The sequence below is a fragment of the Geospiza fortis genome, unplaced genomic scaffold (genome assembly GCF_000277835.1).
Source record: "Geospiza fortis unplaced genomic scaffold, GeoFor_1.0 scaffold438, whole genome shotgun sequence".
In the NCBI taxonomy this organism is placed as follows: domain Eukaryota; kingdom Metazoa; phylum Chordata; class Aves; order Passeriformes; family Thraupidae; genus Geospiza; species Geospiza fortis.
This window is the reverse complement of record NW_005054640.1, coordinates 16078-40989: the sequence shown is the minus strand read 5'-3', so window position 1 is coordinate 40989 and position 24912 is coordinate 16078. Positions and strand designations below refer to the sequence as shown.

General features: G+C 46.3%; 1 protein-coding gene across 1 annotated transcript; it reads right to left on the bottom strand.

Annotated features, from left to right (window-relative positions):
• Positions 1-407: 407 nt before the first annotated feature.
• AHCY (adenosylhomocysteinase) lies at positions 408-23569 on the bottom strand. Its single transcript, XM_005430478.1, has 9 exons — positions 23384-23569; positions 20611-20686; positions 18757-18909; positions 14017-14129; positions 11180-11387; positions 9646-9733; positions 8669-8786; positions 4338-4532; positions 408-1380 (listed from the first exon to the last, which is right to left on the bottom strand). The coding sequence occupies exons 1-9, from the start codon at positions 23516-23518 to the stop codon at positions 1249-1251; spliced, it is 1218 nt and encodes a 405-aa protein (XP_005430535.1). The 5' UTR covers positions 23519-23569; the 3' UTR covers positions 408-1248.
• Between the last annotated feature and the right edge of the window lie 1343 nt (positions 23570-24912).

Below are 24912 nucleotides of genomic sequence, written 5' to 3'. Positions count from 1 at the left end.
CTCCCCACCATCTGTTCCAACTGATCACTGAGGTTTGGGCATGAATCTGAGAATTTCAATCACTTTGTAACATCATTCTAAACCTTTTATCTTCTTACATCCAGAAACAGAGGTGGTCTGCAGTGCAATGCTGGGCTGAAGAGGACAGTGGCAAGAAAGAGCTTCCATGGCATATGGAGATAAATCTGTGTGGGCAGAGTGACCATCCTGTAAGATTCAGCCCTTCATATATTTCCTGAGAATCAGCTTTTCCCAGCCCCAGCACAGGATGCAGAGCAGCCACAGCAAGAGCTTTTGCCTTGAGGACACCCCACGTGGGTACATCAAATATTTTCAGTAGCTTAAAGATCACACAAAGGTAAACAAACCCATGGCAAACCCCAAAATATCTCACTGCACAAAATAAGTCAGGCCACAGTCAGATCTTTAATAAAAGCACTTGAAGTCAGTGACAAACATTATACAGCAGACATGACAACTCAGAGAAATCAAGTTGGGGGTAACAGTGTGCTGCTGGTGTCTGCAGAGGATTGAACAAGGCCCCTAAACCCAATGATCCCCTCAGTGGCTCCTCAGCTGCTCACAACACTCTCAAAGGCTGCTAAAAGTCTCTCTTGCCTCACCCCTCCTCAAGGTACGGCAGAAGCACAAAATGGTCTTGGTTCTGACCAAAACCAATGAAGTAAACCCAGGAAAAAGCTCCAGCTCTGATCTCTGTACAGGAGGCTGAGTTGCTTTAACAGCAAGGACACCAAGCAAACCACATCCTCCCTATTTCCTCCAGTTTCACAATGTGCACTTTACCAGGGCACTGTTGTGGAGAGGGCCTGACACTGCCAGTGTCCTACTGGGATTTACCTGATTGGAGCAGAGCATGGCAAAAGCATCTCCCTGCAGAAACCGTTCCCCACCTCATGGTGAGCTGTTCAAAGCTGACAGCCACTTGTGTGGCAAGACTACATTCTCATTTAGCCACCTTCTGTCCTGCTCCCCCTTACTGGAGCATTACAAACCAACAAAAGGTGCACAGGATCCTTTTCACTGTGACATTAGCTAAGTAAGCAATTCTAATTCCAGGAGTCAGTGATCCTCATCCACTGACAGGGCCCTGAAGGCTCCCTGGTAAGGGGAGGGGTTGTGCAGCACTGAGAGGAAAATGGCAAAAGGCTTGTCCTCAGAAGTCCAGCACACACAAGAGCTTTGGAAGGTTGTATCCCTGCACTTTGGTCTTTGGGCAGTGCCACCTGCTCAGTATCTGTAGTGGTCTGGCTTGAAGGGCCCGTCTCTGGACAAGCCCAGGTATTTGGCCTGTTTGTCACTCAGCTTTGTCAGCTTCACACTCAGCTTGTCCAGATGAGCAGCAGCCACAGCTTCATCCAGCTGGAAAACAAAACATTGAGATAAGAACATCAGAACAGAGTTCTAGTAGTTCAGGAAGTCACAGTCCAGAGGGCAAAATGAATATGTGGAAACCAACAGCAGCAACAAGGGGGACTTACACAGCTTTCTTCCTGCCAACATCCCTCACCTGTCTGAGCACAGACCCGCACTCACATGGAAAAGCCTTGTGCTTTTGAGGGAGTCAGGTTAAGTGAGAGAAGATTTTATATATTCAAACCCTTTTCAATCTCATTTACACATTCACATCCATCCAGCAAGCAAAGAACAGAGATCAAACTCTTCAGATAAAAGAATATCCAGTTTGGTAAAATGATGAAGTTTCCACTACAAAGACACCAGGACATGCTACATTGTCATCCTACAATATTATGTAGGTCCTAACACTGGAAAAAAATTCCTGCCCTCTCCAGATATCCCATCTTAGGGGCACAGGACTAATGAAATTCATTCCAGAATCTCCAGTTCAGCAAGACTACTTGTATCCACTGGCACTGTCGTCATGAAGAATAAAACCAAGGTGGGCTGTAGGACACAAGCACAGAAAGGTTGATATAATTTCTCTATCCCAGAGGTGTCAGGCAGATGTGTAAACTCAAGAAACTGAAAAATGTATAATGTTAGAAGGCAGTTAAGTGCTCCAAGAGCAGGTATAGGAGAATCAGAAAACAAACAGGAGGATGCTGACCAAGCTGCTGTGTCAGGGGGGGAAGTACAGCCACCGGGGATATTCAGGGGTAGAAAGGACAGCACAAGCAGGGATCAAGGACAAGTCTGACCATTTGTAATTCCTGCAAAAACCAGGCAATCATTGCAGAGGAAACAGATACAAGGTAAGTCTAAATCCCAGCAGCACAGAGAAGACCAGCAATATTTCCCACATATTACTTTAGTAGACATGAAAGGCTGCAATATAACTGAAGGGCAGTAGATCAACAAAACAATCAAGGGCCAAACCTGCAGCTTGTGAACCAGCAGGGCCTAAATGATTCAAAAACTAGTCCTGGATTTCCCCCTCCAAGGGCCTGTGGTAACAAAGTCACTACTCTGAAGTAATGCCATGCCATGAACCAGGTAAAAAGCCCCCTCTGCACAGAGGGTAACTCACTGCAGCTCAGCCTGCTCACAGTGACCACTGTGGACCTTTTCCCTTGCCTTTAGGGAACCAGGACAGCCAAAGGTGACAAGACAAAATCTGAAACCTAAGGGGAAATGGTTGAAATAGTGGCAGTGAACCATGAAATCCACCAAAGAGTCAGGTAAACCATGAAAGAACAAAAACCTAAGGGGAAGGTCTGTGTTTAGAAGGGAAACAAGTATTTAAGCCTAGTACATCCTGTCAGGATGCCATGAAACAAAAAAAAGGAGGGTCAGAAATTCTCATCTGTTTGATTAGACAGAGGTGTAAAGCTCTCACAGGTGTATTTCCAGTGAATTTAAGACAGATTCCACCCACTTGAAAAGGAACTGAGTCCCTGACAATTGCCAGATGAGGTTTTCAAGCAGCAGCAGGGATCAATTGTTTCAGAGCTCCTTCAGCTTGGGCACTTCAAGACTTAGACACAGAGACACACAAATTCAGACAAAGGTAAGCAGACATTCTCACCTTAAAATCAAAGCTAAGCAGGACAGATTCGTGCCAAGAACATAGAGACAAGAGTTTTCCTGGATTTCCAGGAACACATGTTGCAGAAATGTGTGCAGGTCTGTAATGGCCAATCAAAGCAATATTCTTGCAGTCAAAGAAGCCGCAGGGTAAGGTACTTGGAAATTGTTAAGTCTTGCATTTGGACCTCAAAGCAGTTGCACAGAACAAGGAAAGGCATTAACCCAGAAAATTATCACAGAAAGCTCTTTTATTGGTTCTGACAAGGTGACTGCTTTATTCTTTGAATAAAGCCCTCTGTGAGGCACAGAGGGTCAAAAGTGTTTTGTCACAGTGGATGAACCTGAGGAGATCATTGCCATATGCTCCCTTAACAGGCAAATTCATATTTAACTGCTTTGGGTATTACTTCTCATTTCTATGTATTTCCAGTTCAAATATGCTTACTAAAAATTGTTATTCAGTGAGAGGATGAAGTCACATTTTATCAGCAACACTGGGATCTATTTTCAAGAGAATTGTCAATAACACTGTTCCTTTGAAGACAAAAGTGTGGCAGTCTGCTGATCCACTCCTACACTGCATTTCTGGTATGCTTTGCTTGATCCTTAACTGATGAGTTTGTAAACTCATCCTGTTCTTCAGGAAACACCTCATTAATAAGCCCAAACAGAAACATTCTACTTCCCAAATGGAAAGTATTTTCACATTTATTCTCACACCTGGCTGTGCTCCAAAAGCAGTGGGATTTAACTCCAGCATCTTTTTCCATGAACCATCTCAAATTCTCAGGCTTGTTTTAGAAAATTAAAACCATGTTAGTTTTCTAAAAGGAATATGCAAGCTGCGACACGATCCAGACTTTTCCCAAGAACAAGAACACAGAGATAAGTTTAAAGGGAAATCTGAGGAAATCTGTCATTAACATTTTGTGAAATTATTAAGACCAGATTGTGATAAGCTCTCTCAGGGGCAAATGGGATCAGGACTCTATCAACCACAGTAAAAAGGATTCAGTTTCACTCCAGCTTCAACTCTGCCCACTACACTTTGCTGCTAGACAGGTTTGTAGAAAGAACAAGCTGGTTGGTAGAAGCTCTCCAACTGCCCTGAGGCAGCACAGGGCTTCCCAGCACCTTAGAGAAGGCAAGAAGTGACTGGATGTTCTGTCACAAGTTCCCAGGTCTGTACACAAAAGAACTGCCCATTCACACCCAGCATGTCCAAAGCCAAACATCCTCTGAAGGACAGAACCTTCAATGAGTTCAAGCACCAACAAAGCCACACCTGAAGCTGCCTTCCTTACCAGCACCCTTGTGTGGCTGTCACTCACCTTCTTCGGCAGGAAGTGGACCCCCACAGCATATCTGTCACTGTGGGTCCAGAGCTCAATCTGTGCCAGGACCTGGTTGGTGAAGGAGTTGCTCATGACGAAGCTGGGGTGGCCCATGGCACAGCCCAGGTTCACCAGGCGGCCCTCGGCCAGCAGGATGATGTGGCGGCCGTTGCGCAGGGTGTAGCGATCCACCTGTGGGAGCAGCAGGGCCACGTCAGGCACAGAGCAAACCTGGGGCTCAGGGGGCTTCCCTGCCCCTCAGCAATTCAGGTGTAACACAAACACCCCTCTCTCCCATCCCTGGTGTTTGCAAAGCCTGCAGCAACCCTGGCCTTCACAGCACACACATCTCGGCATCCGCTTCGTACTTCACCAGCTCCACAATTCCTTTAACCAGCTCTCCCCACAATTCCTTTAACCAGCTCTCCCCACACTCCTGGCTTTTCCACATGCCAGTGTAGTCCCAGCCAGGTGTGATGGGAATGTGCTGCTAGCAGTAAATCCCAGTTCATCTACACCCACTGGTCACAACTGGTGCGTGGTGACAGGGAAGAGGGAACACCTCTGCATGCAGCAGTCCAGAGCTTTGGCATCTAACACAGGTAACAGGCTGGAGCCCTCAGCCTTCTGAGGGTCCCCTGGAACTGTTCCCACCTCTGCAAGGCCAATACATACAACAAACAGCTGTCCTGGCTCCTGGTGTACCCTGCTTTGCTCTTGGGGGACCACGTGGTCCTCCCCAATGGACCCCAGGGACAGCAGGACTCTGCACACAGAATCCAGGCTCAGATGGGCTAAGGAGACAGAGCCTGAGCTGTGAGAGTCCCACACAACTCCGGAGACAGATAACGTGACTGTCCCACACAACTCAGGAGATAATGTCACTTAACATGTGCCCCATCTGCCTGGGCCAGACTGGACTCCTGCAATGTTAAACTTAACTCTGCTTCTCCTTTTCACCTCTCATTAGCTCCTCTCTGCCCTGCCTTCACCCTAGAGGAGGTTACAATATTAAAGCAATAATGAAACACCAACATGGCCCATAAGTCACAAGAATATTCAGTGTTAACTGGTATTTATTGCTCACTTCATAACAAGCATTTGGGAGTAGAGCACTTTGGAAATACTTAAAACATAATCAGCAACCAACTTTGACAAAGCCTAATGCTTCAGACCATTTGTCTTCTGCTAGCACAACAGAGCAACTGTGACAGACCTAAAAGGGTCACAGCTATATTTAAATTTCAGAAGCTAAAAGTCATTTAATATCAAGTAAAACACAACTTTCAATTTTGTTCTTAAAGCTTTGGCCTGTAAGTTAAAAGCCACATGTAATGAAGCTGTAATTGTAACAATACAGTCTTCTGAAAATCATCCTTGTGCAGGACTTCAGCAGAGATGCCAAGAGCAAACCAATACAAACCATGTTTTTTATAACAGGTATTTTGCCTTCAGAGCAGGTGTGCGCCTCCACCTGCCTGCCCCAGCTATGCTTCAATCACAGCACCATTTTCTGCTTCTCAGGTTCACATGACAGATTATTATGATATCAGCACAACACATGCAGGCAGTAACCACCTCAAAGAGCAGCCCTAAATCAGCCTTGATTTCTCCTGCCCAAAAGCACTCAGCAGGCGGGATAAGAATGATCCCCCCCTGAGCAGCTGCAGTTGTTATTTTGGATCCCGATTCTCCATTGTGGACCAGCAGTGACAGCACTCAGTACTCCCAAAAAGCACCATATGGGCCATCAGGAGATTATGGGAGGAAGTAACAAAAGAAGGAACCAGTTGGGAAGCAAAACATGAAAAATCCTGAGAACAGCTACAGTGTTACTTATAACAAACATTGCATTTACAGACTGAACTACTGAAAGACAGTTGAGCAGTTAAAGTAGCATTTCAGTTTTGAAGTCTGCATTGGGTGGTTTAGGTGTCAAAATCTTATATCCTTACATAATATCCACACAACTTGCCCCTGGATAGCTGCTGGCTTGTGCATAGAACCCCACACCTAAGTCAGTACTGTGGCAACCCATCTCATATACAAGCAGACAGAACAGGCTGATTTCAATAGTTCAATAAGTTCAGTAAGTTCAATAAATTGCTCCAGAAGTAGAATTCATATTATCCAAGCAATAAGCTCCTCTCCACACTTAGACAAATACCTCCTCCTTTTTCCCATTGGAATTTACTTGGCTCTGGACTTTCTGGCTGCTTTACACTTCCCTTCCCATTATGTGGGAATAACTTACAAGCCAAAGTTCATTGACCTTGACCTTTCCTTGCCCTCTCAAGTTGAGTTTGTGCTGCAGGTCAGTCTCTGATACTCAAACACAGCTGAGCAGGGCTGCAGTGCAAACCCAGAGCCAAACCAACCTGCCAGCTTTTCAGTAATAAGCCTATTTCCTCCTTACCTGTCCTCTGAAAGCAACACATCAGTCACAATGGCACAGTAAGATGTTTTTCTTATAAAAAAGTACTAAACATCTCTTAAATCAGCCCAGCACTGGTACTGAAACTTTCATGCTGGACCCAGTCTCAATTACTCTGTACCTCCAGCTGAAGTTAACCCACCTCAGCCCTGGCATTAATCCTCTTATCAAGAGAGATGCTCCTCATAGAAAGTCAGGGATTTTTGCTCTTGTACTATGTTCCCCTTTCTGGTTCAGGATACAGAAAAGAAGCTGCCAGGTTTTAGTAAAAAATCTGAATATTCAGAAAGTTAGATTTCTTTAGCATTAATCCATATGGACAACCCTGACCCCAATTTCATCCTTTTCAAAAGGTAATTTTATTTTTTTTTAAACCAGAAACTTGTTACAATTTTCACACCTGGGACCACACTGCACCTTACTACACTCTATCATCAATGCCAGACTGGGCCCTCAAAGCAAAGCATTTAAAAAGGGATTTACTGCCTCTGTGTAGGGAGTTTGTATGGTGCCATATTAACACCCACTTAAATTTTCAACAATGTTTATTCTTCAATCAGTCCAAGGTTTAGTTTTAAAACAACCTGAGCTAGCAGAAAGCAGGCAGGTACCTGTGGGCTCCTCTAGAAGAGCTGCTGAGCAGAGTCAGCTTCACCAAGGCCATAGGCAAGAACAAACCTGAACACAAGTGAGAACTTGAGGGTGTAACTCCAGCCCTGGTTAAGACCATGCAAAATGACCCAACACACCTTTCACAGCTGCTTAATATCACTTTGCTTAATATTACTTTTGCCAATAAGCCACAGGGGAGTTTATGAAAATTAGAAGGGCAGATGGAGATCTGAGAAGTATGTTTGGGTGTGGTGTTATTAAAAAGTACAAAATCTGTCCCAAAACCCTGCTATCAGCAAGGGCATTCCCTCTTCAAAAGGTAACCAGAAGACCCTCACCAAGTCAGAGAAGACCTGGTTTGCTTTATGGTTCTCCCTCAATGCTGGTGTGATCTAGTTCAGTTTTGTTTTTCTGCTTTAAGACACACAGTTGAAAAGCTGAAATTTTCAGATTCTGATTTTCCTTGTGTAGCTACAGCCATAGCTTAAAGCAAATACATGGCAGGCATGCAAGCTAAGCAAGGGTAAAACATCCTGCCTGCTCTGTCCACACAGGTTTCCAAAATGAAGCCAAGTCTGGAAGAGAAACCCAAGTTTGGCAAAGCACCAGGTAGGCTTTCCTGAGGCCTCAATTTCAGAGTAGATTAAAAAAACACACCACACTTTGAAAACAAAGAGGTGTGAGTTTTTTCAAATCTTGACAGAATCCCGAAAGTCATTCCATTGAGATTCCCTCAGGACCATGACTGTTCTGCTGCAGAGCAGTACCTGAGCAAACAGCTCCAAAAGAGGAGATTCAGGTCAGGCACCAGGCAATCTATGGGCTCTGCTCTTAAGTTTTATAGGGTGTCTAATGGTCTGTTCTGTATTTCTCATCTACCTTGCTTTTGGAAGCTGAGCTATGGCATTGTTTCAGCTCAGGGCTATCGAAGCAAGCACGTTTGCATACCCCCTGGCCATGCCCCAAACATCAAAGCTGAATGGACTTGATGCAATTAATTATCTCTACAACCAGCACTAAGGGTACGCTCCTGTCTATCAATGAAGTGGGAACACATGGAGAAAGATGGCACTGGACTGGAAACAATTTCTTTCATGCCAGCCCAAGACTATCATGTGCAGCTTGTCCCAGGTTAGCAGAATCTGCATTCTGACCAGAGCAACAGTGGCTTCCAACAAAGCTAGAAAGACTGAAGAAGCTGAAGAGAAATACTCTCTAGAAATGGACACTGAGTAGCTACTGTTTTTTTCCAGCAGGAGAGCCTGTGGAAAGGCTGCCTCACCTGAGGTTTGATATTCACTGCCTCCACTGCATTGTCGTTCAGCCACTTGGCATCAACTTCCACATCAAAATGGCCAATATTACACACTATGGCATCATCCTTCATCTGCTCAAAGTGCCTGTGAAATAAAAAAAGTTGTATTGAAAGTTAATCCACACAGTTTTCTCCCTCAGCAGATGCTCCAATCCACAGCCCTGAGAAGTGCCCAGCTCAGTAACTGCACTGACTCTCACAAGGTGTGTGGGGCTGGTAACCCCTCAAGGCATGGCAAGTCTACTGGAAAAGACTTTCAAGCTGCTAGGGAAGGACATTTCCCAAAGATACAAAAACTTACTGGAGAGAAAGTATTTTCCCAGTATGGAAAGTAATAAGCTTTTGTTTGATTGGTCAAAACAAATACCTGCAGTTATTCTCCTTACACAGAAGAAATAATTTTCTTCATGACTTTGAAGTTCCCAGCAGTTTTACATCTCCCCCCACATAATCTGATCTTCCATTACAACATGCACAGTCATCATGGCAAAAAAGAAAGGAAGGAGTCTGTGTGGAGCTGGGGCTATAAACTGAGATCTGAGAAGCAGAACCAAACACTGCAGGGCAGTACACTGAGAACAGGCTGGTTTCAGCTGCTGATATGCACCTACAGATGGAATCACTTTAAACCTTTACCTGCCTCCTCTTCTGTTCACATTTGTCTGGCCTAACACAGAATTCAGCCCTGATGCTTTCATTCTCCAGAAGTCAATCTACCTCGCTGCAGCCTTCTCTATCTTTACATTCCATAAGCCAGGAAAAACTACAATGAGGCAATATCTAACCAAACTGACCAAAGACTTAATTTCTCACTAAATTCATGCTAAATTCTGATGTCCAGAAGTCAGACTGTGTGCTAACTGCTGACAGACTATGATTGCATTTTAAAAATGAAATCTAACTGTACAGGTATACTTTCACTACAGCAAGTGGCTTGGCCATACCTGCCCTGCACAATGTCAGTGCAGCCAGTGGTGGTGACAAAGATGTTGCCCTCTTTGCAGGCCTCCTCCATGGTTGTAACTTCATAACCTGAAAAGAGAAAAAGTTACTTCTCTTAACAACCACCAACATTTATTAACAAGTGGGACACAATACTAGAAGTAGAAAAGTACAGAGAAAGAATGAATCAAATGTTTCTGCCCACACCTGGCCTAGAAATGATGCAAGGTAGTGGGACACTGGTCTTGCTAAACACCAACATGATAGAAAAACCACCCATCCCTCATCACCCTTTTCAAATCTGTGGATCTCTGCATTCAATCTGTACAGTCTGGCACAGCACTCAGACTAGATTCAGGGGGTCAAATTTGCCAAAGAAGTGTCCCCACAACACCTGCAGTTCTTGGTAGGTAGGAACAGAAATGAGATAAACTGGTACCAAGAGGCACAGTTACATGAGGCACCCAACTCCAGAGCATGCCCTGGGCTCAGCTGGAAAGACAGAGCATGGCACTGCTCTTCAAAAAAACCTATTGAGGGTAAAGGCCTGGTGTTTAATAATGTTTTAATTCCAATCAAGCCTTATCCCACACTGGAGATTAGAACTGCACAAGTCAGACAATCCCTCAGCCCTAAACCCCTCCCCACCATGGTCTTGAATCCTTGATTCCAAACACACCTTCAAGGCCTCAAGTAACAAACTCCTTCCCTAACTGCAAGGAAAGAATTCCTACAGTTAAACTGGATTCAGCTGTACCTCAGCAGGGACAGGGCTGAAACCACTGCATCTTTCTCGGCCAACATTCATTTATTGCTCTCCACTGACACACAGACCCTGTCAGATGCCCCAGTTGCTGTTATGAGTAGAAAAGTTGCCCATTTTTTTAAAAGGTTGCAGAGTTCACAGGTTGGGCCAGTTGCTGCCAGGGTGAAGTTCTAACTGCTTATTGTTGTAGTCACCTGTTGTTAATAGTTTTTTGTTAACTATCTGTTGTTGATGTTTGGGAATCCCCCTTTTTGTCGAGTGGCACCCTGCTGCTTCCTGGAGGATGGCACCCGAAATGGTGAAGAGGAGGGGACAACGAAGTTGGCATGCAAATGACTTTGGAACTGGCATGCAAATGAAGAAGCCCCTCACCAAACCTAGCAAAAACCCCTAAAAACAATGAGCCAACACAGAACTGAGGAGTTGAAGTGATGTCTAGACATGAGGAACAGAATCCAGTGTCCGCTAAGACCCTCTTTACCCCTCACCCTAACCTAAAAGATGTCGGCTGGAAAGAGGACCTCGAATGTCAAACCAAAAAACTGGGAATCTCTTGGTGCTCTCATGGGGATGGATGCCACAGCTCTGCCTGCAGACCAGCAGACAAAGCTGCACTTTTCCTCCTCCTCCGTGCCACTCCTGGGAGCAGCGGCAGCGTGAGGGCGAGCCGTCGGTTCTTCCCACCCAAGCTGATTTTTAATAAAGGCATTAAAAAAGAAGAAAGATCTCCTGTCCTATTTATTTCAGTTGCTGCTCTGCTCAGCTCCCACCTTCCATGGCTGCCTGGAGCGCGTTGATGGGGTCGATTTCCGTGATGATGACTCTGGCTCCGAAGCTCCGCAGGGCCTGGGCACAGCCCTTGCCCACGTCCCCATATCCTGCCACCACTGCCACCTTGCCAGCAATCATGACATCTGTGGCACGCTTGATGCCATCAATGAGGGACTCTCTGCAGCCATAAAGGTTATCAAACTTGCTCTGAGGGAGAAAACAAGCAGTTTCAAAACAGATGAAAGCCACTCAAGTGAAATTTCCTTAAAGAAAGAAAATGGACTTATGTGCAAGTACTAAGAGTCATTTAATACTTTAACCACCATGAGGGACAGGAGAAGACAACCTCGTTAGATGTTTTTATTTATCCCGTTTCAATCTATGGAGTTGTATCAGATACAAGCTTCATTATGGTGAGAAGCATTTCATAAATACACTGTATCTACTGACCAGGGCCTGGACTCGCTAAAAACTTGATTAAGAGGTAACCTGAGTGTCTTTCACACCAGTTCCTAAACCATATGTTCACCAGTTCCCTGCTGCTGTTTATCAGACAATGAACAGAACCAAGTGCCACAGGAAGGCAAAACACACCAGCAGCATATCATCTTATCTCTGCAAGACACATCCAGCCTGCAGAGCAGCAAGGTGTCCACACCAACCAGGAACAACTGGTTCTTGCAGCCCCAGAGGATCCAAATTACATCTTTCCCCATGAAGAGTTACCCTATCTCTGTTGAGTTACCCTAACGCTGTCACTCACTATTGCTCAGACTTAGAAAGATTCAGCAAGCATCCATTCACAATAATGGTCACTGCAACCAGGACCTCCTGGATTTCATCTCTTAATGCCCCATCACACAACATCCTCCTACTGTAACACTGACACTGACAGCCAGACCCTCCAATCAAAAGTGCCCAGCTAAGTCAGACATCAAACACTACCTCACCCCTTGAACACCTTCCTAAACTCAAACACACCTTGTTGTGTTGATTTTTGTAATGCTCCTTCTTCTTCTGCAGCCTTTTGTTTTGATCAGGAAGAGGGGCTGTACAAACAGATTTGATTATTTGGGGAGCTACAGAGGCCAAGAATTTCTAAAGAAGCTGGCTACTAATGATGTGCTGTGCTTTAGTATTGCAAGGAAGCAATACTAAAAAATCTCCATTCACAGCAAAATTCTGGTCTCAAAGCCTGTCCTGGCTTTCTACAGCCTTAGGGCACCAATCCTTCTTGCTTTTACTTAGCACTGTCTGCTACAGGCAATCCTAAGATTAAATTCCCAGAGGCATTAATCTGGTCTAGTGGAAGGCACACCCACAACACCTGCAGCTCTTGTAAGTATGAACAGAAATGGGATAAACTCACAGCAGAAACTGGCCAAAGTGTAACAAATTATACCTCAGATCCAGAAGTTCCTGACTCAGTGCCTATAACCATTAGCAGAGGCATAACTGCCATTAATATATCAGAAAATTGTGTTAACAATTCTTCAAATTCTAGAGCTAGTTGCAGTTGGTATCCCTCTTTCCTAGTCCTGCAGATTTTCCGTGCAGCATGGAGGAAAAGAGCATGGTCAGTCAGCTTTGATTCCTCATCGCCAAATCCCCCAACTGCAGTCAAAGCCTTCCAGGTGTCTGTGCATTCCCATGCAGGTAAGAGAGCAGAGTGTTGGATGCAGATATCTGCCCCACCCAAAACACATTTGAGTGGCAAAGGGGAAGAACAGAGCTGGCTGCTGTGCTTGCCTTCTTTCTCCAAATGTTAGCACAGGAACCTGGCACCAACTGGAAATATCAAACTGGGAGAGCAGAATTTGTCAGCTCAGTTGCACATTTTCCCAGAGATCTGCAATTGTGGTTAGTACAAATCTTGTACTGTATAAATACCAAACAATACTTGAAAACAAGCACTTGCTTGGCACTAGAATCCCAAATCCCTTTAAGAGGCTTTGTTAGAAACATCTGAATTTCCAAGTCTACTAAACAGTACTAATAATTATTATGCAAGCAGCACAAATCTGTGTGAAAAGGATGTGAAGAACTTCCTTTAACATTAACTGGACTCCAGCCCACTTCCTATGAAGTGTCAGGTGCATCTTAGTGAGCAGAAAGGAGACCGCAAACTGCAGAGAAGGCAGGCCAAACAACATGAGAACTTCCAACCCAACAGGATAATGTCTGTATGGCAACTTGAAATAGAGTCAATAACTAGACTTAAAAGACATCAAGACACATAAACCTTTAGTACACCTTTAATTCCCACTATAATTCATCTGCAGCCAAAAAGCACCACCACCCTTTAAAAACCATTCCACTTCATTTTCAATTCACCAGGGTTTATCTTGGAAGCAGCACTAAAGCTAACCAAGGGATAAATATCTCCCTCCTGCCCTCTCTTTTGCATCTGCTGCTCACAGAGATCAGCCACAGGCTGACCAACCAACCTTTACCAGCACAAGCTCAAGGAGGTCACACGCTCTTTTCCAGCTGGTATCTGACACCTGTCTGGGAGCCTTTAAGCTACTCAGAGTGAGGACAGACTCCTTGCCACAAGTACTGACTGTGCCCAGGAGTCATGATCTCCAAAAGTGTGTTCACATTATTAAACAGCAGAAGAATGGATGTCCTTACATACAAAAAACTTTGATATCCTGACAACAGGGCATTTACAATGACATCAGGGGCTCGCTTTTAGGATATGGTGGAAATCTCTGTTCAGAACCAGATCAGGAGAAGCTCAGCAAGAGAAAGAACACTTTCATGGCAATGACAACATCCCAACATCAAGCTGGTCAGAGAGTAGAACGCTGCAGAAGGGTTCTGTCTGTATTACCTTGGTGACAGAGTCATTCACATTGATAGCTGGCACTTTTAGGGTCCCATTTGCCTTCATCTTGTACAGGTTGTGAACCCCAGTGGTTGTCTCTTCTGAAATACCTCTAATTCCTGTGGGAAGAATAAGAGTATTCACCTTAGTTGGAGTCAATACTGTGCAAATCGAGCCATCCAGGGGCTGGGAGCATCCCCCAGAGGCTTAAGTTCAACAATCCCTTGGCAGAGAGCGGGGAAGAGATGAAAACCCTCGAACAACTGCAGGAACACCAGAGGACACGCTTCAGAGCCACACACCTCTGCACCTGTGCTGTGCCTGCCCGACTCCCGGGGAACGCAAGCGGGTGCAGGATCGGGGCCCGGGGAGGGAACGGGGACAGCAGAGCACTTAGAATCATGGAATGACAGAATATCCTGAGCCGGGAGGGACCCCCAGGATGACCCATGGCAGCCCCAGCCCTGCACAGACACCCCAACAGCCCCACCCTGGGCATCCCTGGCAGCTCCTGGAGCTCTGGCAGCCTCGGGGCCGTGCCCATTCCCTGGGGAGCCTGGGCAGTGCCAGCACCCTCTGGGGAAGAGCCTTTCCCTGGTATCCAGCCTGACCCTGCCTGGCACAGCTCCAGCCATTCCCTGTCCCAGAGCAGAGATCAGAGCTGCCCTCGGGAGGAGCTGCAGCCCCAGTGGGATCTGACCTCAGGCTCCTCCAGCTGAACAGACCAAGTGCCCTCAGCTGCTCCTCATGGGCTTCTTCTCAAGGCCCTTCATTCTCCTCCTGTCCATCCTTTGGACTCTCTAACAGCTTTAGATCTTGTTTATATTGTGGTGCCCAAACCTGCCCCCAGGACTCGAGGTGGGGCCACCCCAGTGCAGAGCAGAGTGGGACTGTCACCTCCCCCAGGCAGCCTGATGCACCCCGGGACACTCGGAACCAAAGCAAGGATTGTGCTCCTCAAGGTCATGCCCAAGCTTTGATTTTCACCCTGAACAGCATTTAAATCCTTGTTATTGTGCCTCCATTCTTCCCTCACTGTGTGTCGCTGGGTTTCAACATTTCCTCCTGCAGTGCCATTGTCAGGACTTTTTTTTGCTCTTCTTTCCCTCTCTGCTCATTTTATTTTAAAATACGTTTCTCTGTGGACAAATCCATGTTCTCTTCTTCCTTGCCTCCCCAAGACATTACCAACCCTCCCCAAAGTCCAGTGCTGGTTAAGCTTGCAGAGCCTGCCTGGGCTCTGGGATGTAGCCAGGCTCATCCCTGGTCCCCCAGCTGGAGATGGGGAACCCTGGGCTGTCCTGTGCCAGCAGCTCCCCTGGGATGGACAAATGGAACACAGGGCATCTGCAGATCCCCAATGATGGAAATTTGACCTTGATGTCTCACCACTATTTTACCAGCTCTGGGGCACCCTGGATGGATGCTGGAGCTGGTTCCTTGTCCAGGACTGCTGATGGCTCCTCTCTGCACCCTGTGGGGCTGTAGCTTGCTAGTGAGGGCGTGGCTTGCACTGGGGCCACCCTTGGCTTCTGGCTTGTCCCCCTCCTGGGGGAGCCCCATTCTTGCTGCTTTCTGATGCATCTTGTTGCAAAATCCTCATTTTGGAGTTCCAGTAAATTATTGCTGAACACCTCAGCCACTTCTCATATGGCTTCCCCTCAAGGTCCTTCACCATCTGTGTGTCTCTCCTTTGGACACTGTCTAAGAGTTTAACGTTTTTCTTATATTGCGGTGACCAAAACCACACAATATTCAAGGGGAGGCTGCCCAAACCCAGAGCAAGGCAGGCCAGCCCCCTCCCTTGACCAACTGGTGATGCCACCCATGACACAACTGGTCCTCCTGGCTCCAGGGCACTGCTCACTCAGAGATGCCAAGTCTGGTCCAAATCCATCCTTACTCCTCAAAAAATCCAGCTGTGAGCTGGTCCAAGCCCAGGCAGGAAACTGAGAGCAATTCAACATGGTTTTCACAGCACAACTCTGACAGATTCCCCAGTGGAGCCTGAGACTGAGCCATGAGACCCTCCCATTGCTCCCCAGACCACTCTGTAGCACATGAAGCACTCTTCCTGTGTTATCTGGCAAATAAGAGACACACTCCTCATCCTTCAAAGGCTCTCCAGGTGAGAGTCCTGAGCTTAGCAGATTCTCTTTCCACAGCACTAAGCAGACCTCACATCCCATATGCCAACAGCTTCCCCTCCCTGGAGGCACCGTAGCACTGCCCCAGGTGCCATTCACAGCTGCTCTAAACCACTCTGCAGCTGCCCCAAGTGCTGCCTACACCACTCGTGGTCAATGCCTGAGTGACAGGAGAGCAGAGAAGGGCCTGCAGCAAGGACAAGTTTAATTCAAACTGACACAACCTCGCTAAATGCTCAGACCTGTATTTGTCACCTGAGCAAGTCTGATCAATGAATCACAAATGAGCCAGTCTTCCCCACACAGGGCTTTTGCACAGATGACTTTCCCCATTGGTCAGTTCTTGTTTCCCCCCTTTCTTCCTTTATTTATCTTGGTATTAAGGGCATTTGGCTTAATGGAATAAGCTAACAGTACAAAGGCCATTCTGCCCTCTAACTGCAGGCACACTTCAGGAGAGAGGCAGCTTACTGAGCAGTTCCACATACACATTTAACTCATCTCTTAGTTGAAGGAATACTACTTTCAACTGTTGGCTGCACACTAGGACCAAACTATTTAAATTAGAAGCAGCTGAAGCACAGAAGACAATTCCCTCTGAAATTAGCCCAGAAAATTTATCCAGCCTTTAAATGGCAAATGGCATTTTCAACTGCCTCATGCCAAAACGTGTCCCATGCTCACAATCCACACACTGTGCATGCTCTGCCAAGGTCACTCTCATTCCACCTCTACAGTGGTCAGATCTCCCCACAAGCCCTTAAGATATATTAGCTTCTGTTAGCTCTAAGATACCAAAATTGGATGCTACACTTCATTTAAACAGACTTTGCAGCAAAAGGCTAAGCACAGATGTCAGATTAAGGAGATCAAGACTCTACTCCGTGAGTCCCGTTCTGGAAGTTTTTCTGTTCCAAGGAGCAATGGACTGGAAAGTAAAACAGATCAAGTTTGTCATCCTCTACAAAGGATGAGATCAGTTTTAATTTACTGAACTACTGCAAGAAGCTTTTCAACTACAGCCAATGCAGACAGCCACACATTTTGGGAAGGGAAACACTGACAGATATTGCATCCTCCCTACACTTTTTAAAACCCCAGAGGAAGAGTCATTTCTATGAATTTAGGAAGCAAACCCAGACAGGGATGTTTTTTATCAGAGGCAGGCTACACATGAACTGTCTCATGTTTTGACATACAAGAGCCATTGTCCTACTGCACTGCATTATACTGGTGCCTTCTCCACCAGGAGCACAAGAGTGGCAAGAGGGTGAAAAGGCCTGGAGAGGAGAAAGAAGGACAACAGGAGGGCTGAAAGTGTGAAAGGAGCTCAGCTCAAGTACCTCTGGAAACAGACACCAACCAAGGTGTACATGTTAGGGAAACAACCCTGCAAAACAGAGAATGAACATGGGAAATACTTTCTTTGGCCTCTGACAACACCAGGAAGACAGAGAGGGATGACCAGTTGTATTCCTGGGTATCAAACATGGGAAAAGCAAGAGGTCATGTATATCACAAAGAGGCAACCCAGGAAGTACCAGACCTTTGATGGAAGAGAGGCTGAGCAAAGACCAATGAAAACCTTCCATCACAGTTTAAATAACACAAAGATGTTGAGTGTTGGATTATGGGTGACATCAGGCTGAGGATGAAGGACAAAGTGAGGCTTGTCACAGAGAAAGTTTCCCTCTTTCTGGCACCCCTACCTGCAGCAGCACATGGATGAGGAGCAAAGCTCCAGACTCCCCACAAACAGCCCTACTCACAGCCTGCCACCTTCAGGTTTTTTCCTATCTTCTTACTAAAGTAGAGCAGGAGTCAGAGGGGAGCTGATCCAGCAGGCTTCTACAGCAACTTCCCCTCTACAAAAGCACCAACACACCCCACTGTATCACCACCCAACTCCCTTCACATCCCAGACCAAATGTGCCCCTTAACAATGCTGGGCACACATCTTGCTGCAGCACAGCTGATGGACAGTGGCAGAGCTACGCAGAGTCTGTCATACTCACCAGGCACAGATCAGCCTGCTCATGCCAAATTCCCTTCACAGAAACCTTTTACATAAGCACATGCCAGCAACACCACACTGATCAGTTTTACTAACTCACTGAAGGCAAACCAAAGCAAGAGTTCCTGACTTCATCAGCATCTTCACTGACAAACTGAATGAGCATTTAAGGTGGAAAACTGTTCATTTTCCACAGAAGGCTACAGGTGGTAATGACTTCATTCAGAACTGCACTAAGACAACGGGTAAGAAATGCATTAATGTAAAATCGTTAATTGCAAACAGACGTTGAGCTGTTCTAGAACACAGCCCTCTTCCAGGAAGCTTTTGGCATGACAGCAGAACTACTTAGAGGTCAATCTCAGGTAATGGGCTCAGTGAACTATGGTCAGGACAGATCACTGCAGCTACAGAGCAGAAGTGGGAACAGCTCCTGCAGGTAAGAGATTCTGGTCTTGAATTGTAAGGAATTTTCACAGCCTGTTTGCACATGCCTGTCCCTCTTCCCCGACCTCTTTTTACACACCCCCCACCCAAACAGCCTCCCAGGCAGAACTGTGCCTGCCAAAACATAACACAAGTCACCTTTCAGCAGCTGTGGGTATTTGGTATGAACTAGGTTGGTAAGATCTCCACCATCATCCAGAATCATGTTGAGGGGCTGCCCATCCTTGAAGTACAGGGTCTGCTCAATGCACCACAAGTATTCCTCATCTGTCTCCCCTTTCCAGGCAAACACTGCATGGGAACAAACACAAACCATTAGCCAGTTTCTTACTCAGCATGTAGTGAAGCAGCCAAAGGAAGATTTCATCAGCAGCACCCAGCAGCAGCTGACAGACAGATGATTATCTGTGCCTGCAGGCCAGCAAGGACATTTGCACTGAAAAACAGACCTCAGAAAAATCACTGTTCCAGGCCACAAACATGGTCAAAATTTTGCGACTTCATTGTTCTCCTTATTCTTCTTCCATATTAAAAAGGAGAAGACAAAGCAAACTAAAGCAGACTCACATCCACAGCACCCTACTTGTTAGAAATAACCACTGGACAGAATGATACAGATAAATGAATACACAACCACAGCATTTTCTAGCACAGCAGAAAAGAAGGACCAGATTTCAGCATGAGCTAAACAGCAGAATATAAACTCTTCACCAACTCTGAGTTTAAATTCTAGTCTCTCTAGCCCAGCACTAAAATCCAAGCTGAGGTGCCTCATCTGCTCTAATCAGGGTCTATTTCTATGTCAGTACAGCCCCAGCAACAGGCTGCCACCACTGGTATGTTGCATCCACTAGGATTTCTTTCTTTCCAGGCATTTGTACTGTCTTCATGCTATACTCAATCCTCAGAAGTACTCAGCCACTCAAACACGTACTGGGCACATTATTTACACACCCCAACATTCGGCTAAATTGTTGTGTTTTCACTGTTTACACAGAAAACTGCTTGAGCCATGAAAAGCCAATCAGGCAATTGCCTATTCTGAATTAATGTGTCTCAGGATCTCATACTGAAGCCAAAGGAACAGCATTCCTCGAGGGTCTCATAAATTCTGTATGTGAGGCATAATATTAAGAAAGAGAGCAAGTTCCAAGAATAAGGATACAAATGGCAACGGTCACACACTTTGACAAACACTCAACCTATAAATGGCTCTTCAGTTGAGTTTTGGGTGTTGAAAGCAGTGAGGAAGACAACTCAAGGTCTAAAGAATCCCATGCGGCCCTCTGACATCCCACAGCAGAGGCAATGCCTGAAGCTGTAGTGCCAAAGGGGCTCATGACAATAATTAATTATAATAGAAATGAGAGGCCCCTCTCAAAGCAGACTGCCAGAAACCAAATTTAGCCTCTGCCAACAGCTGGGCTCAGTTCCCAGCACTGAGGATTACATTTCCTTCAGCTGAGTTACACAGCAGACAGCTTCAGGTATTTATACTGATCCATGAGGAATTGCTTCTTATTGGAACCTGACAGTAACAAGACAGCAGCATCCTGATACAGCACCTAAGGGATATTAGGCAGGAACACAGCTGGGCTAATTCTAGCCTAAAAATATCTTGGGTATTGACTGTGCCACTGTGACAGGGCACATGGCAGTTCCCTTACCTTTCCTAATGCCTATTTAGGACAGAGCTTGCTGGAAAGCACCAAACACATCCAGCTGCACACACCTACACACCACTCCATTCCATCACCCAGCCCATTCCATCATCTTAATGAGATCTAACAGAGCCCAACAGCAGCCTTTGCTGGGAGACCTGGGCACAGGCTGATGCAACACAGCCTGAATCAAATGTCCTGGTTTGTAAAAACCACTGATGGGCTGTTTCTATCATCAAGCTTGCTCAGAAGATCTTGGTGTGTACAATTTGATTTAGCAGGAACAGGCAGTACAGCCCAACTCAGCCAAACCAGAACACGGAGAACTTACCAGGGATACCAGCTTTTGCAATAGCAGCTGCAGCATGGTCCTGAGTGGAGAAAATGTTGCAGCTTGACCATTGTACCTGGAAAACAACCAAGTTTTGTTTGCTGAACAAAGTTCTGAGATATCAGGGACTCTATCAAACACAGGACTTAAAAAGGGAGCAAGAGCAGAAGGAAATTAGTGTAGATTCCTGCCTCTTTCAGTAGCTCTACAAAGATAAGGTGAGAACTAGATGTCTGACTAAGTCAGGGAAAATAATGTCACATGGAGAGAATGTGAATGAGCTTTAGCTGTGCCATATATTCAGCCATATCCTTGCTCACAAGCACTTCTTCCAGACAGCCAGAGCATACTCCAGATCTTCAGGAGTGCCCAACAGGCACAGGGTGCCCACAGGGTGGGTTTGGGAAGTTTTGGTGAATAAAGGTCAGATTTTCAGAACAGCCCTACAGCAAGTGTCCACTGAGGGTATGGACATGCAGCAACACACCTGCCAGCACTCACAAGAGTCAGAAATGCAGCTGAAACATTACACTCAATCCAGGCATTCTCTAAGATTATGCTCACCCACCTCCCACTCTGTGTTCCAGTCATGGAAGCTTTTCCAGCTGAGCTAAGTGTTTTCCTCAGATTTCATAACTAGGCTCAGGCACCTAGAAAAGCAACAGCATGTTGCTGAGTTGTACTGAAAAGGATCTGCACACCTACTGCAGCTCACAGCACCACATCCCAGAGCCACATACCCTCTGCTCCCCACAGGGCTGACTGACAGCTATTCACACATTCACTGGTTACAGAGCTTGAGTAGAGAGGGCAATAAGGCACAATCATCCAGCCTGTTTTCAGATACTCAGCCCACCTGATCAAAAAGTGACATTTTGAAGTAAACGGTGCAGTAGGAAGCCGCCTACACTACCAACACTTGTCATGAAAACACACCTGGAAGGAGCACAGGAAAACAAAATCCACAACCTAAAGCTGCACCTCCTCAGCTGGGTTTTTGCAAGTTCCCCCCATACCAGCAGGTGACATCAGGGGGTGTCATGACATTCAAAGTATACAGAATACCTATATAGTGTTTACACTTCAGACTTGATACAGACTTGTGGTAGTGACATAGAGCCTAGAATAACTGGAACACCTGACAGGCTCAGACCCTAGTATTTATAACACTGGGTATGGAAAGGATTATTTTTTGTTACAAATTATGAAGCACAGAGTATTTATTCTATTCTTATTAACCCAGTCAAAAAATGGACACCAAGGTTACTATGCTGCAGTGGGCTACATCCTCATTACATGGGCTATGATTTTATCAGTTTCATTCCTCCCTCTCTGGCACCAAAGTTCTGACAGAACAGGTGAACCAGGGCTGAATCCATACTCAAAGCCTAAACTAATCCACAGGCATCAGGACAAGGAGTTCACACAGCAACACATGCCTTTAAAGGTACAACCACATCTTCAGAAACCAAGCCTCTGCAGGTACCTCCCTGAATGACTTGGATGAATCCCATATATCACTGATCTGCGGTTAGGCTCAGCTTAAAGCAGCTTGGCAATGTTTAAGTAAGCACACAGCTGCCTCCTAGGCCAGTCATACTGGGACGCAGCAACCAACAGGAGCAGCAAGCAGCTTTCCCAAATTTCAATGGCTACTGCTTCCTTTTAAATCCTGCGGAGGGACAGGAGTTCCACTTCCACGTGGAGTGGCTGGAACAAAGCCAGGACTGTACCTCCACATCAAAGCTCTCCTTCAGCACTGCACCATTTGCAACCACAGGACAGCTCTGAACAGGCTGGGGAACACCTGCACAGCAGCATGTACCCTGCCCAGGCTGACCTGGCACAGTGTCCATACCTACCTCCTTCTCTTTTTGAGGAAACACCTTCACTGCTACGGAGGAAACTCCTTCTCCCAGCACCTTTCAATCAGCATGACACTGCTCAATTCTTAACTGTTCTCAGAGAGGGATCCCACATAGGGCACCTCTGGGCAGCCAAAGTGCAGGAAGAAGGAACTTCAGATCATTTACATACTTAACAATCCATCGAAATTCCAGTCAGCTCCCTGCTCAGCACACAAGCAATGCAGATTGTGCTCAGATACCTGGCTCTCCTCACGCTCTGTACAGCAAACACTCAGCTGTGATGTCTGGACTTCATTCAGCAAGTCAGGAATGGGACACAAGGCACTAAATGGCTTCTAAGTATCTCAGTTAATACAGATGAGAGTAACTGGTCCATAGTCACACAAAAAATTCAGTGGAGATCCCAGCCCTTGGTCCCTGAAGCCACAGTGCATCCCTGTTCTTTTCCCGCACAGCTGATGGGCCAGCACGAGCTCTCAGTAAACTTCATTAGATTTTGCTGACTTTACCAGGGCAGAGTGGGGTTCTTAATACAGGCTAATCTGTGCTGGAAGCAGTCCCTAGAGCTGCAGCATAAGCAGCCACAGCGCTGCAAGCCTGAGCACAGCATGGCTGCGTGCGAGCAGCTGTGTGCACTGCCCAGGGCACTGCACACAGGGCACAACAGGCATTCAAAGCTGCAACTTGTCCACAGGAAACACACACACCCCACACCCCAGAGGTGCTGAGGGCAAGCAACAAGCTTCTTGCTGAAGGAGAGAAGACAATCTATCCACATGGAGATTGCAGCCTCATCCAAAAAGCACAGACATTTGCCAGGATTCCGTAAAGTGTTACATAAGCAGGAGCAGTGACCTGGCAGAGCGTTACCCAAGAGCAGAGGGAGAAACTCAGAGCCACATTACCTCAGCCCCCAGCACGATGAGGGTCTCTATGAGCACTGCTGTCTGGACAGTCATGTGGAGGCAGCCAGCGATGCGGGCGCCTTTCAGGGGCTTGGATGCAGAGTACATCTCCCTCATCTTCATCAGCCCTGGCATCTCATTCTCTGCAATCTCAATGGCCTTGCGACCCCAGTCTGCAAGGCTGATGTCAGCTGCAAGGGAAGCAGGACAGGTGTCAGAGTTTGAATAGCTGAGACCTTGGTATCTGCTCACACACTTGTGGGTAGGCACTGGCTGCAACAGCTGAACTGAACACCCAGCTGGGAGACAGAGTTGCAGAAAAACCAGACCCTATTCCAGTTACTTCCTGGTTCTTTGCTATGGTACACAAGTTTAGACAAACCTAACAGCCCCTCATGCTACTGCAAGGGGGTATAAATCAACTGTGATCTCATCCCGAGGTCCATGAATTCAGTAAGCCACAGCCTTAAGCACTTTTTACAGACACTCCCCAAAAGTCCAAAACTTCCTATAGAGACTGACTTCCACAGTATGGACCTGCATGTGGGGAGGGGTTGGCTATAGGCCAGTGGCTTCCCACACTGAGAATACTCCCTAAGAGTGCACCAGGAGCTGAACTCAGCTCCTGCTCCTCACAGCAAAGCTGCAGGTCCTTCCCCATTGGATCCAAAAAAAATATTTAAAGTGACTGTAATTATCTTAGTTACCAGTCTACTTCTACTTTTGTAAAAAGTATCTACAGCAGAAAAGTCCAGCAAAAAATGAGCAAGAGAGATTTCTGACAGGCTTACTGCATTCATCACAGATGTCCAACCCCAGCCTTTAAAACACAAGGGTCAAGCAGGTAATGCCCAGCTGCATCAACTCTGCAGCAGCAGCCAACACAGACTGTCCTTCTTACTTGGTCTGAGACTCTTTGAGAGATTTCAGAAGTTCACCATTCCATTTAAACCACAGTCAGATGCTTTTTTTGTCACCTACCTCGTGAAAACAGATTGTTTAGAACACCAGAACTCCGAGTCAGACTGCTGGGTTTAATACAGACACACTAATTGCATTTTGCTGCAGAACGAAGCCTGGGGCCACTGCAGCTATTGCACGTGCTAGAGCTGACTGGAGCACAGCCTGTACACCACTGGGACTGAAAACTGCCTGAAAACAGGCCAGGAAAGGACGACAGAAACAAATATATCAAGACAAGGAGATTTAGCCTTACCCCTGTTAAGGGCTTGGTAGCTTTACTAGGGCTGCTTTAAAAATATCCTGCAGTGTTTTAGGTTCAGAGCCTCTAGGGTAAATTATTTATGAATCTGAGCCTTACACACCAATGTTCTTTGAATGAAGCCTCCAAGGAACACCCAACTCTTTATATAAACTGGGATTCTTTGTGAAGTTTCAGGTCTACAGAAATACCCGCCAAAACCTTCAGGGCACATGAGTCAAAGGTCCCAGGATGGGAAATACTTTCACCTTCGGAGCTAAGCCTGTTCCCGCCAAGGGCTCTGAGCGGCGGGGGAGGGACCGGGCAG